Here is a 12,965-nt window from a genome sequence, read left to right as displayed (position 1 = left end):
TTTACATAATTTGATGTATATTAACCATTACATATACAAACAGAATTCATACAATTTTTTAAATTCTGCTAACTCTTAAAATCTACCGTAGGTGCATAGCTGTGGTTGATATTCAACAAATTAAATCAAAATATTTTCTATAATATCCAGAGGAAAATGAGGATTACGTTTGCATGAAAAGGAGACTTCGCACGGGTCCTCCACTTTCGTCTTAAATATGTAAGTCGGTGTCAATTTTTTTATCAATGTAAATGAACTGTTTTGTCCCCAAAGCCCGTTCCTAACGCTAGGTACATTTTCTGTTTCTCTTAATATATTTTTCTTTGAAAGTATAGAACGTATGATTATTTTTGTCTCAACTGCACTTGATGTAAACAAAAAAAGTTAATTCTTTCGCATTCTACCTCTTTTTAATGTTAGTTTAAATATAGAACTGGTTAAAATTAACTCAGTAATTGACACTGAGATCGATCCATTTGCCGCAATGTGTGCGGTCTGGGTGGAGACAGTCGCTCCGTTACAGGCATTGGATCCCCAGGTTAAACTGGGTTATTATAAACACTAAAAAAACCTAATGCGTGAAAACGCTATATGCGCAACGCTGCAAAAAATATTCACCCTTTTACAACCCTGATCCCTTGTTTACACAACCAGTTTTTATGAAACAGATTTGCGTATGGTGCTGTATAACACATTTTTAAATATTTTAGGTATGTTGTTGGTGATGTTATTTTGTCGTTTTTTTTTTGCCGCAGTTAAGGTTTTTGATCTCGCATGCGAAAAATTACAATGTGCTTACCGCTGCGTTTACCGCGTAAAACAATAAAGTGACATTAGATTATCTGATTTAAATGGGCGTGCGGCAAACGCATTGCGTTTATCGCATGTGGCTTTCCATTACAGAAGGGTCCTTATGCTTCAAGTACAATAAGGTCCTTTCTATCTAAAATACCAACAGAAATTCCGATAAAAAGGTCCTTATTGCACATGAAGCATAAGGACCCTTCTCTGATGGAAAACCACAAATACATATTTAGCTAAATCCTTTTTTTTCATGTTTATCCTATGGTAGGTGCGTAAGAGCGTCAATGTTGAGATTTTAACGTTAGAAAACTTGTCTATTGCCGATCATTAATAACGTACAACTCATAAACACGGTTTTAGAAACTAAATCTATCTTATCCCGCCACTATTCCAACTTCTCCCAGTCTTCTTTTGTTGAATTAGTAGATTGTTAATCAAGGGTGGAAAGTGCACCATTCCATCCGAAATATTTTGGCGCTCGAACGAAGTAAGAGCGCCAATAGTTCGAGGGTGAGATGGTTACTTTTACCCGAGTTAAACACTACTTTACATTTCGACTATGAGGAAAGTCAAACACAAGAAATGTAGGTTTATTATTGGTAAGTACATATATTTCTTTAGAACAAATTATTAAACAAATTGTTTATTATTATTAAGTATATTTCTTTAGATCAAATTATAAGTAAACCACATAACAACAATGAAATTAAATTAGTTGAAGATTACGGTAAAATTTGAACAATTCGAAAAATTAAAAGTTTTGCCAGGCATATTTATATTAGAATTACTTTCCACCCTAGGGTGGGAATAGTAGATTGTGTCACAAGGGAGCAAAATGACATATTTACGGCGAGGGCGTACAATTGAATCCTAAGCGTAGTGAGGGATTCAAGTGTTAACGCACAAGGTGAAAATAATTTTGCTACCATGTGACACATACTGCTTTTCACATCACCTATGAGGAAATTACATACTAACGTATATTAGGTTTCAAAACATTATTATTTTAAGCAAAGATCGATACGGACAAAGTGCCAAAAATATGTGTACACGACCTTAGTATAGGTACATACTTCTGGCACTTTGTCCGTATCGATATTTTCAGACGTGACTGTAGTGACAAATTAAAAGTACCTACAGCTCATAATTATGTACCTAATATCTTTTCAAAAACAGCAGCAAACAACTAAAATGATACAATGAAAATCAAGTACATTATTTTTGTTGATTTTTCTAATAACAAATTAGCTCTTACCCCTTTGAACCAAATCTTCGGAAGAACACTATGAAGACTGATATCACTTATATGTATTATATTTAAGCATAATTTCCAAACCTTATACATAAATATATGTAACAAATAAAAAGTCACTAATTAATCAATCAATGGTAAGCATTAAAGCAATACAAAAAAAAAAATTAGAAACTAAAATCCGTTCTGAGCCATGCCGGGTCCAAAGGTCCCCATCACACTAGCAGCGTTACCCCGCTGTATGGCGATGGAGACCTGTTGGACGAGCCATGACTCAGAACGGGGGTCACTCCCTTTCTCTCTGAGGCGCTTGCCAAGCTCTCGGAAGAGCTCACGCGCCTCCCGCCCCCAGGGCCCGGCTGTCTCGACGGCGACGGGCACGAAGTCATAGGTGGCTTCCAAAGCAGAGTATTTGAGGCGCTTGCTTTTGGCGGCAGTCTCTGCCGCTGAGCCTGTCGACTTAGCAGTGTGTCCTACATGGGATGCAGCAAATGTACTCACACAGGTTGCATCCCATATAAGACACCGCCCTTTCTGCCAGGGAACCAGCGTCAGCCCGTCGGGATGTTTGCCGTCTGTTCGAGACAGCCCTGGTGGTTCCAGGAGGCACGGAACACCTACCGAGATCATCGCTCGGCGAACGATTTCATTTAGAGCATGGTGCCTGGGGAAACGACCGGCGCATCTTTGGCAGCTGAGCCCATGGTGGCCGTTCTCCTCCACCATTACTCCGCAAATGCAGCGGTGCGCGTTGCACACCTTGCACCCCAATCTTAAGGCCACTGCGATCCTTAGGGAATCGTTGTCCAGCAGTGTGCCTAGATGAGGGGATGGCAAGGCGTGCAGCAATGTATTATTATTATTATTAGTGTCGTTACCGGGATGCTGCTTAAAACATCTGACACAGATGAAAAGGCCTATTATTATTGATTTAAACTAAGTATTTACAAATTTATACAGAATACAGAACCGCATAATGCTTTGTGAAATATTTGTACATTTTTTATTAAATATAAACTTTTTAAATTGCATAGACAAGTATGGCTGCATTTAAGGAGAACTAAAATGTCAAAATAAAAATTAAATTATTAAACTAAAGTTTTTTTACGTTTCTTTGTAAATATTACGCTAATTAATTAATTTACCTAATTTAAATATGATATTAATTAATTTAAAATACGTTAATTACATTTATTGTTTACAATTACAACAAAATATTATTTAAGTTAGAAAAACTGTATGCACGTAATCGATTATAAAGAAATTGTAATCGATATATGCATACTAATTTCATATGTCTTTGTGTCAATATTTCATACTGGCAACAAAATGTCCTTGAACAGAAAAGTGCCACTTTGATCCCTCCTAGCAGGGAAGAAAAGTTCCCTTTTCGAATAGGTGATGTGAAAAAGCAATTTTCCACCCGGCATGCCTATGAAAGGTGAACTTTCCGAACAGGGGAGATGAAAAAGTATTTTTAGATGGTCTTATTAACTCATTGATACCGCATTACCGGAGTATTATCGATGGAATAGGAGTCTTATTAGGTATTTTTTATTAGCTCCTACCCCTAATGTACATTTTTTTTTTCAATCTAGCCCGTTGTATTTTGTTTTACGGTGGTTTTAATGCAACACTACTTTCATCTAAATGCGTACTGTAGTAATTGGGCCGTCACTTTTTAGTTCAATGCGTTTAAACTCTTTCTGATACCTATACCTATATATCGTGTACAAATATACATCAGGATATGATCACCCTAAAGGATGACTCACGTTAGACCGGGCCGTGTCCGGGCCGGAGCTTCCGGCGCTTACTTTTCTATGACATGACAGGTGATCACGTGATGCTTTTCATAGAAAACGAAGCGCCGGAAGGTTCGGCCCGGACACGGCCCGGTTTAACATGAGTCATCCTTTAAACGCAGTCGGCTCATTCTTCCGAAGCTCTTTATTATATGATGGCCTCAGATGTGTATAAAATGGTTGAGGCACCCATCGACAATGACGTTTTCACATCACCAATTCGAAAAAGGGGTTTCTCTTCCCTGCTAGGGAGGGATCAAAGTGGCACTTTTCTTCTCTGCTAGGAGGGATCAAAGTAACACTTTTCTGTTCTAGGACACTATTTTAATTTTTTTTTGCACATTATTATTTTAGCTTAAATAATATTTTTAAACGTCATAATTACCTCATAGGTGATGTGAAAAGCAGTATGTGTCACATGGTAGCAAAATTATTTCCATCTTAGGCGTATCACACTTAAATCCCTCACTACGCTCAGGATTCTACTTTAGAATCCTTCGCTTCGTTTAGGATTCAATGTACGCCCTTGCCGTAAATATGTCATTTTGCTCCCTTGTAACACAATCTACTATTTTACGCATAAATAGGTTTAATGCAAGATTATTTTACTGCTGTCAAAAGAATATTGAGGAATGTCAGAATCTGTTGATTTATCAGTATTTTTTATTCTACTAACCACACAACTGTTGTAATGTATTCTAAACACTTGTGGAATGACAATACATGCTTCTCAATGATCATCCGTTAAATCAATAAAACAGCTATTTAAATTGGAAGTATTAAACAGTACCTAGTACGAGAACCTGGCTTCATTATAAAAACATAACTGAAGACTATTTTAATTTAACGCTGTTGTTGGCTGGACCCACAATAAAAATCATAAATTTATGACTCGGAATATTTTTCTTGTGAAAACAGAAATACGCTCAAAATACAATTTTCAAATTGCAAACAATACTCAGATTATTTTCATAAACTATGAAATCATATTTATACCAGGTGTTTCCTGTAACAGGAGCATTAAATTAAGCTGTAGGCTGTACTCCTCAACTGACCAACATTTGTTCAGCAACTTTTAAAAATAACGTGCTTTGATTTTCATTACATTTTAAAGTTTATTCTAAGACGCAATGTATTGCAAAATATGTTTTATGTTTAAAGGGTGACAAGCATGTCAAACACACAGATGGCAGCGTAGATTGAAGATAATATTTAATTAGTATGAAAAAGGTAAAATATAAAAATTCATAATTTTAAAAAGTTGCTGAACAAATGTTGGTCAGTTTGAGGCGTACAGCCAGTCCAGTTTAATTGATTGCTCCTGTTACAGGAAAGACCGTGTATATTTCATAGAGTTAGACCAAGATAATTCTCCAACGATTTTGACAGCACAGATTGTGCAAGTGTTATATATAGGTACATACCTCATAATTTCATAGAAGTTTGGCGTTTAAAATAGAGCTGAGCTATCAAAATTTCTGCAGACTTATATTGGTATAAGTACCTCATTTTGTTATGTGGTCTCTATACAGTGTGGAAAAAGTTAATGGCCCTGGACGGAAAGTACCCCAAAACCTTAATTTAGCACACTTTACTTATGTAATAAATTAGCAAGTTTTTTTAATGTTTAGTTAGTCGGTTCGATTCCCAGGCGATACAAGCAAATTAAACAAAAACTGTGAATGCAGTCTTGTTTATTTAAAAAAATAAAAGAATGTTTCCTATAAGTAAAATGAGCTATAAGGTTTTTTTTTCAACTAAAGGTTTTAAGGCACTTTCCCTCCAGGGCCCATAAAACACAGTATATTATGGCATGGCTTTTTTTTAAACTTTCAGTGTTGTCTATGTATATTAAAAATAATAATAAAATAATAGTCATCTTCCGCATCAAAAAAATAACAAGCCGAAATCGTTATTTTTGCATAATTTTGTCTTGGTAAGTTATATTAAGTATTTTTTTGGACCCGGGTATGTCCTTAAACTGCGTCCGGACCCGGATATGTCCTTAAACTACGTCCAAAAGAGAGGTATGGGCACTGTGAATGACATCTCGCTTTGTGTGGTAGGGCACATGACAGCGAATGTCATTCCAGATCTAGAGCAGAGCCCAACTGGGGAAGTACCTCTACCTTACAGAAACCCGCAGCCAAATAACACTAGAGCCTACTCATAGTGTTGTGTTCCTGCCGGCAAGTAAGGTTGCCAGAGCTCAACGAGGGAGAGGAGTGTTAGGGTCAGCAACGCGCGTGTAATATCTCCGGTGTTGCAGGCGTCTATAGGCTACGGTAACTGCTTACCATCAGGCGGACCGTATGCTTGATTGCCACCGACGTGGTATAAAAAAAAATTAACAATGAAACAACTGATCTTTTCAATTTAAATTTGCAACGAAACTGACACAAAATTTACTATTATCATATTATTATGCTAAAAAAAAGAATAGAGAGAGATATGCTCGGAACACAATTTACCGTACCCAACCGTAGCCCTTGAGCCGGCGGGGCGGAGGGGGGTTTGAAGGTGGCATTTTTTGGTTTTTCCATTAAATCTCGGTCTTAGCGACAATTTTGTTACATGTTTTATTTAAATACTTTTACGGTTTAGCCTCACTTGTTTGTTTTTAGTCACTCGACCATGACTTAAAACTTAAACTTAAACTGTATTAACCTCAGGAACTCAGCTTCGGCGAAGAAGCTGAATTCCCCCCGCACCCCATTTCACACATTCTATGCCAAATTTCAACTAAATCGGTTCAGCGGTTTAAGCGTGATGAGGAGTTTAAAAAAAGATTTTTTACTGCGGAATGGTGTCAATGTGACACCATAAATGAATTTGGCACTCCCGATTTACACGAAAACGATACCAAACATGAGTGAAGCTACTAGCACTCATGTACATATCAAGATAAAATCCCCAAGAGAGCCCCAAATAAACTTTCAAGAGAGGATATCCAGAAAACTATTCAAGATATCGAAAAACTTGACTATATTAATGATGCAAATGTAATCTGCTTTCGTTTTGTGCAGTAGTCATGTTGCTAAGATGCAAAGTTTCCAAGTTATAAGTGAAAAACCGAAAAATTGCACCTTCAAACCCGCCTATCCCCCCCCCCCGGCTCAAGGGCTAGGCCGGGGAAGTTTGATGTGTTCACCTAACTAGTCCAAACAAAGTTACGGTGTTAAAAATTGTGTTCCAAGCATTCCCTCTACACCTTCTTCTTGCTTGGCCCATATGTGTACATTTTGTATAATATTAATTACTTACTTATATAAGTTATATACAATAAAAATTGTTATTTGTGCAACAAGAGGGGAAAGTTGGTTTTTCTTGCGAGTGTTTATTTTGAGTCCCGAGAAAGCGAAAGATTCTATAATTGAATCACGAGGGAAGCAAGTGATTCTAAGGTAGAATCTTGAGCGTAGCGAGGGACTCAAAAACACGAGATGTAAGATAACTTTGCTCTCGTGTTGCACACATAATTTTTCACCTCAGTAGTGAGAACATATTAAAGGTTAAAATGTATTTCGAATTACACAGAATAAACAGAAAAAAAAGTATTATAATATGTACGATACGATAAGATACGATACGATACGAGACGAGACCGGACCGGACCGGACCGGACCGGACCGTACTGTACCGTACCGTACCATACTATAAAAAAATGTAATAAAAGTATGAAGTTCATGGCCTTCACGAAATTAAAAAGCTACATTGTTTCACTCCCTGGAGTGAGGAAAGTCGCACTTTCCTCACTCCAGGGAGTGACGAAAGTAGGCTTGTTCGAGCTGCTGAGGTGGAAATGGATGTTTACGATTGTCACATAACTATTTTCCTTGATTTAGGATGGATCGGAGGCGCAATACCAGATTATCAACGAATGGGCACTTCGTATGTAACCTGATAATGTAGATGACGTAAATGATCTACATTATTACTTTGTATCAGGTACAGAGAAATACACATACCTACATAGTATTACGACATTAAAGGCGAATTCATGTTTTTCAATGTGTTTCTCAAATTTACGTGTGAAATTAATTTTAATACCTACTTAGATAAGGGTGCAATCATAACCAGAAAATAAAGTTTATCTATTTAAGATAAATCAAATCACTCGTCACACGCTCAATTTGATATATGCATACTTATTATTGTTTGTTTCATATTCTGGAATATTGCGTCCGCGTCCCCGTGAATCCTTAATGCGAATTCTGACGTCACCCGATGTTCGGTAAACCTGACTACTCGGAATCCGTTTTAACATTTAATGATCGATCATTGAGCACAATTATATATATCATTAACGCCTGTAATTTCTTGTACCGATTTAAAAAGTTTGTTGGCAAATTTCCGACATTCAGGATTCACAGTCTTTTATTGCTGGCGAAATTATTTATGCGATAATCATATTTTTAAAAAAACTGACGTGTAGCAAGGTGCTGCGCACGCTACTCTCAAGAGTAAAAAAAATCGGGTAGGTATATTTTGTATTAGAATTGACGCAGGCTTCGACCGTTTTAGCTGCTCTCGTTTAATTTGTTCCGAGTATCAACATGTTGTATCAGCATTAGTCATCTTTATTGTAGAGGTTACTTCCCACAGCTCAACGCGAGTATGCCTCTTAAAACCCTATAAATCTTTAGCTGAGCGGTTAAAGTACGTAGCGTTATTTGGAAAAGTTGTGTGCGCCGGCGCGTGTCTCTCGTCACCTGCCCACTCGAGAGCATTTACCAGCAAGCCGTGATCTACGAGCGCGCCGCCGCCGCGCGATGACAACCGCCCGCGCTGCGCCGCGCCCGCGCCGGCCGCTACAGCAGAGCGGAGACTTCGTTACCCAACTACTTGAGCTCGAACAGAAAGTCAACTCACTTCCTTTTTTCATGACGTACCTACATTTTTTTCTTAAGTACTTAAAGTTATCGAACAGCATCTTATCTTAGAATTATTAGATAGATGATTTAAAAATTTAAATAGGTATCGGTCGTAATGCACCTACGCACAGTCAAACGACGATATAATATATCTATAAACCTGGTTTCTACCTAGATAGCTATATCTGTCCGTACATCTACATATCTATACGGAATCAAAATCTTACTTTTTAATATTGTATCTGCTAACTCGGTCTATTTTCGTGGGATAGCAAAGTTTTCACATGGTAGATGATGGTACCTACTTATAAGAAAAATAAAACGCGTAGCTCATTGAATAGTGCCCATTACGAAAACGTCTAAATGGCTACAACAAATTAAACCGGTGAAGATCACTAATATGCTTAAAACAATGTACCTAAGTACCTGTCTACAATTACAAACATATACGTACAATAAAAAAAAATGTAGCGGAATACGCGCAGTAACACGTGTCTTTAAATTCTAAGAAAATAGATTCAACTAGTTCGGTTTTACACGTAAAACCGTCCAATCGGGAGCATTGCTGGGTTTGTTTAAATTACGACGATTACCAGAGGCGTGCATGTGGTGCCGACAACAGACGCGGCGCAGGCGCCCCCGCGATCGATGGGAACGCGCCCGGCCCCGCAATTATACTTTACACGCGTAAATTTAATCGGATGCATGTTTTACAAATCACTTGTCTTGTCCATGTATCAACGCTAAAGCTAGTTACTCCGCAATGGATGGCCTCATGTTTGAAGCAAGCTTGCTGATAGAACGGCCCATTTACACTGAATAGATTCTAGTATGAAGCTGTCATATTATTAGCGGCGTTTTCTTAATTCATTAGTTAAATATGAAGTTTCTTTGGGATGTATTATAAATTCAATATACGCGATATAATCCGTTTTCATAGTTTTATTTTATCTTTCTGATTAAACTCTCGCGTCTACATATAGCTATTTTTAGGTTCTACTGAAAACGGAATATTTAAATGATATGACTACTTGTTTACTCTTGATTAGTTGCTGCGAAAGCGAATGTTTTTAAGTACATTAAAATGCTATTAATACCTATGTATGTTTTAAATTATATATTAAAATAACAGAAAATATTTCCTCCTAAGGTACGTCGGCGATGTTCGCAGGAATGCGCGGAGTGCACGGCCAAATGCTCGGGGGCGGGTCGCTGGGGCTGGGCGGCTTCGGACTGGGCTCGCCGCTGCCGGCGCTACCGGAGCGCAAGGCGTACGCGTCGCCGCCGCCGACGCCACTGCCCGCGCTGCCGCCGCTGCCTGCGCTGCCCGCGCATTCCGCGCCGCCAGCGTCCGGCCAGCCACCTGCAGTCAGCTCCGCGTCGGTTCATGCCTACTACGATCACATGAAATACTCCTTACACCAGTAGCTCCTGAATACTGACGCACCGTAAAAATATAGGTAGATTAGCAACGGCGCAGGCAGTTAGGACTAGTGAGCGAGGACTCTCCCCATAATGTGATCTAGACTCTCAGATAGATGTGAGATTTGCAACTATTTAAAGAATAGGAAATTGATTTTCTTTAAACTTATACCCGTTCTGCACTTGGTATTTGATATGCACAATGCCGCAACGCAATGTAGAATAATTTTAATCTATGACAACTATTTTACATTTTGTATAACCGGGTGTACCTAAACATAAAATGAGCGTCATGTCTTCCGAATCTGAATGGATATCAGAACTAGGTTACTTACCCCGAAGACAACGTATTCAAGATTTAAAAACATTGCATACATAGTTCCCTGTACGTGGTGTGGTATTTAAATATCGGAATGAATCTAAATAGGGAATATCTAATATGATATCTAGTAACCTACTGCATGGTACTTTGCGTTGTCTCAAAAACAATGAATTCTGTATAGTTCGAGTCCTTAACTTAAAATACGGTCCCATCCTGAAGAAAGCATGAAACTTGGCATGAATGTAGCTGTCATATATGTGCCTCAATGTCGATATGGAAGCACGTCGAGAAATTATTTTTTCCCCTTTCCTCCCCCTTTTATCTCCCTCATTCTGGTTTTCTGAATTTTCTACAAAAACGATACGACTGAGGAGTTTACTCTTCAGAGACCAAATCATCGTCGATAAATTGCCTACAAAACGATACTACATTTTATAGTGGTAAGATTAATATATTTCTATATATAGGTACAGTCATCAACGTATTATGAAAGTGTAAAAACAGGCACACTTTTTTCTTTCGGATATGGAGCCGTACGGTACTAGTAAACAATACACTCTTTTTTTGGGCAGTCGTGTAAAAATGGACAACAAGGTTGATTTAATTGTTCTCGAAAAGTGGGAGATTACGGTGTAATAAAAGTAAGTTGGTTTATTTAAACTTTTAACCTTTCTATTGTTCCAGTCTGGACTTCAGACTGTAAGTGCTATTGTGAGATAGGTACTAGATGCACATGAAACATGTTAAAAATTAACAATTTATTTGCCTACGCGAACAACGAACGAACGTTTTAATTATTAAATAAATTATGACTTACTTATGAAACAACTTCTGTATTCTAAACGAAATTAAAAATTTACGGAGTAAGTGATTTTCAATTGAAACAGCTAATTAATAAGTAGGTATGCATTTTCCAAACCAAATTAAGGTTTCATGAGTCGTTTTAGGCGGAGTATGTCTCATTTTTAGGTCACTTTCAAGTTAGGTCACGTTTTGAGAACGTCACATTCTGGGTTTGTCACTTTCTGAGTTCGTTACATTCCCAGTAGGGTGAGTTGTTCATCAGTTAACCACCCTTTTTTCGAGCGGTCATATCTCGCAAATTTTCGCTTAAAGTAAATTATTGCGAACATTAATCGATAGACTATTTAATCTGCTACAAATTTGCATTACTAGCTTTGACATTATTGTGCTTTTAGAAAAAAAAAACTTTGGCTAATAGTGTCCACCCAAAGTATTAACCAGGAGAGGGTTCTAGAGTTAACCAAGTTGTACACATTTAATCACTAATTTAAATGTTTTTAATTATTTAAAAATAATAAGCCCCACAAATTGAGGAACACAGCTTTCATTAATTACAAAGTAATATATTACTAAAAAAATAAAAGAAAATATTTCTACTCATATATTATCCTCAAAAATCTGCATTTTGTAACATGGTGATTAACCATAAAAATTATAAGTTTCTGAGATATGATAAGTCGAATTACTATGTAATTATCATGGTATTAACATAGATGTTTATTTGTTGTAACTAGTTTCCATATTTATATGTATAAGTTTTGCTATGATTGCAGCTTATTTTTCATCGAAAATAACATTTATATTACGTTTTAATATGACTAGCCATGGCCAAATGTTCGACATCAGATTTTGGTTAAATGATCTACACCCCCCTCCCGACTCGGTTCTGTTCATCTGACTTTTAAACTATCAGTTTAAGACACATACTACTTATATCAAAAGAGACTTGAAGAACACATCTAAGCAGTTAAAATAGTAAGATTCTTCTAAAACTTAACAAAAAGGCATGAAGCGAAAAAATTCTTACCTTTATTTCCCAAAAAGTTTTTACGAGATATTGAGATTCTTGTCTCACACATCCGTAAATAGAGCGAGCGAGCTGTTAACTGGGGAGTAGGGCAGGCAAGTGCTTAGGTGTCTAATGCCCTTAGTTGCACCAAGCGGCAACGTAGCGTTCGCCAGATATTCGCTTGGCTATTTGTGTACTAGTGGCTAACTGATGAACACCCGACCCTACGTCACTTTCTGAGAACGCCACTTTCTGAGGACGTCACTTTTTTTAGCATAGGAAGATTTAAGCGTATACCTGCATGAACAATGGATACCAGCAATCATATTAGCTGTAGGTACTGCATACGGCCGCTTTTATGCATACATAAATGCAGTCGGCAGTAATGTCGCGCTGCAATACTGTCGCAGTATTGCTTTTGTAGTCTGAATCCGAACGTCACCTTAAGACAGTTTCCCGTTATCGTCTATAGATTCGTATTTCCCTTCAATGGCCTCAAAAAAAATCGACCTGTAAACAGTATATCATATGTACATTAAAGCGGCATTGTGCAGATATACGCTTAAATCTTACTATGCAAAAAAGTGACGTACTCAGAAAGTGACGTCCTTAGAATGTGGCGTTCTCAGAAAGTGACGTACTCAGAATGTGACGAACTTAGAAAGTGACCAAC

General features: G+C 37.6%; 1 protein-coding gene across 1 annotated transcript in view; it reads left to right on the top strand.

The window, feature by feature from the left end:
* The window catches only part of LOC134754038 (forkhead box protein F2-like), a 28,676-nt gene extending 18,403 nt beyond the window's left edge, over positions 1-10,273 (top strand). The window contains exon 2 of the mRNA XM_063690097.1: positions 9,886-10,273. Within this exon, the coding sequence (XP_063546167.1) occupies positions 9,886-10,163 (278 nt within the window). The 3' untranslated portion in view covers positions 10,164-10,273. The remainder of the gene's footprint in view (positions 1-9,885) is intronic.
* The last annotated feature ends 2,692 nt before the right edge of the window (positions 10,274-12,965 follow it).

The sequence above is a fragment of the Cydia strobilella genome, chromosome Z, assembly GCF_947568885.1.
Source record: "Cydia strobilella chromosome Z, ilCydStro3.1, whole genome shotgun sequence".
Taxonomy (NCBI): domain Eukaryota; kingdom Metazoa; phylum Arthropoda; class Insecta; order Lepidoptera; family Tortricidae; genus Cydia; species Cydia strobilella.
This window is presented reverse-complemented; position numbering and strand designations above follow the sequence as displayed.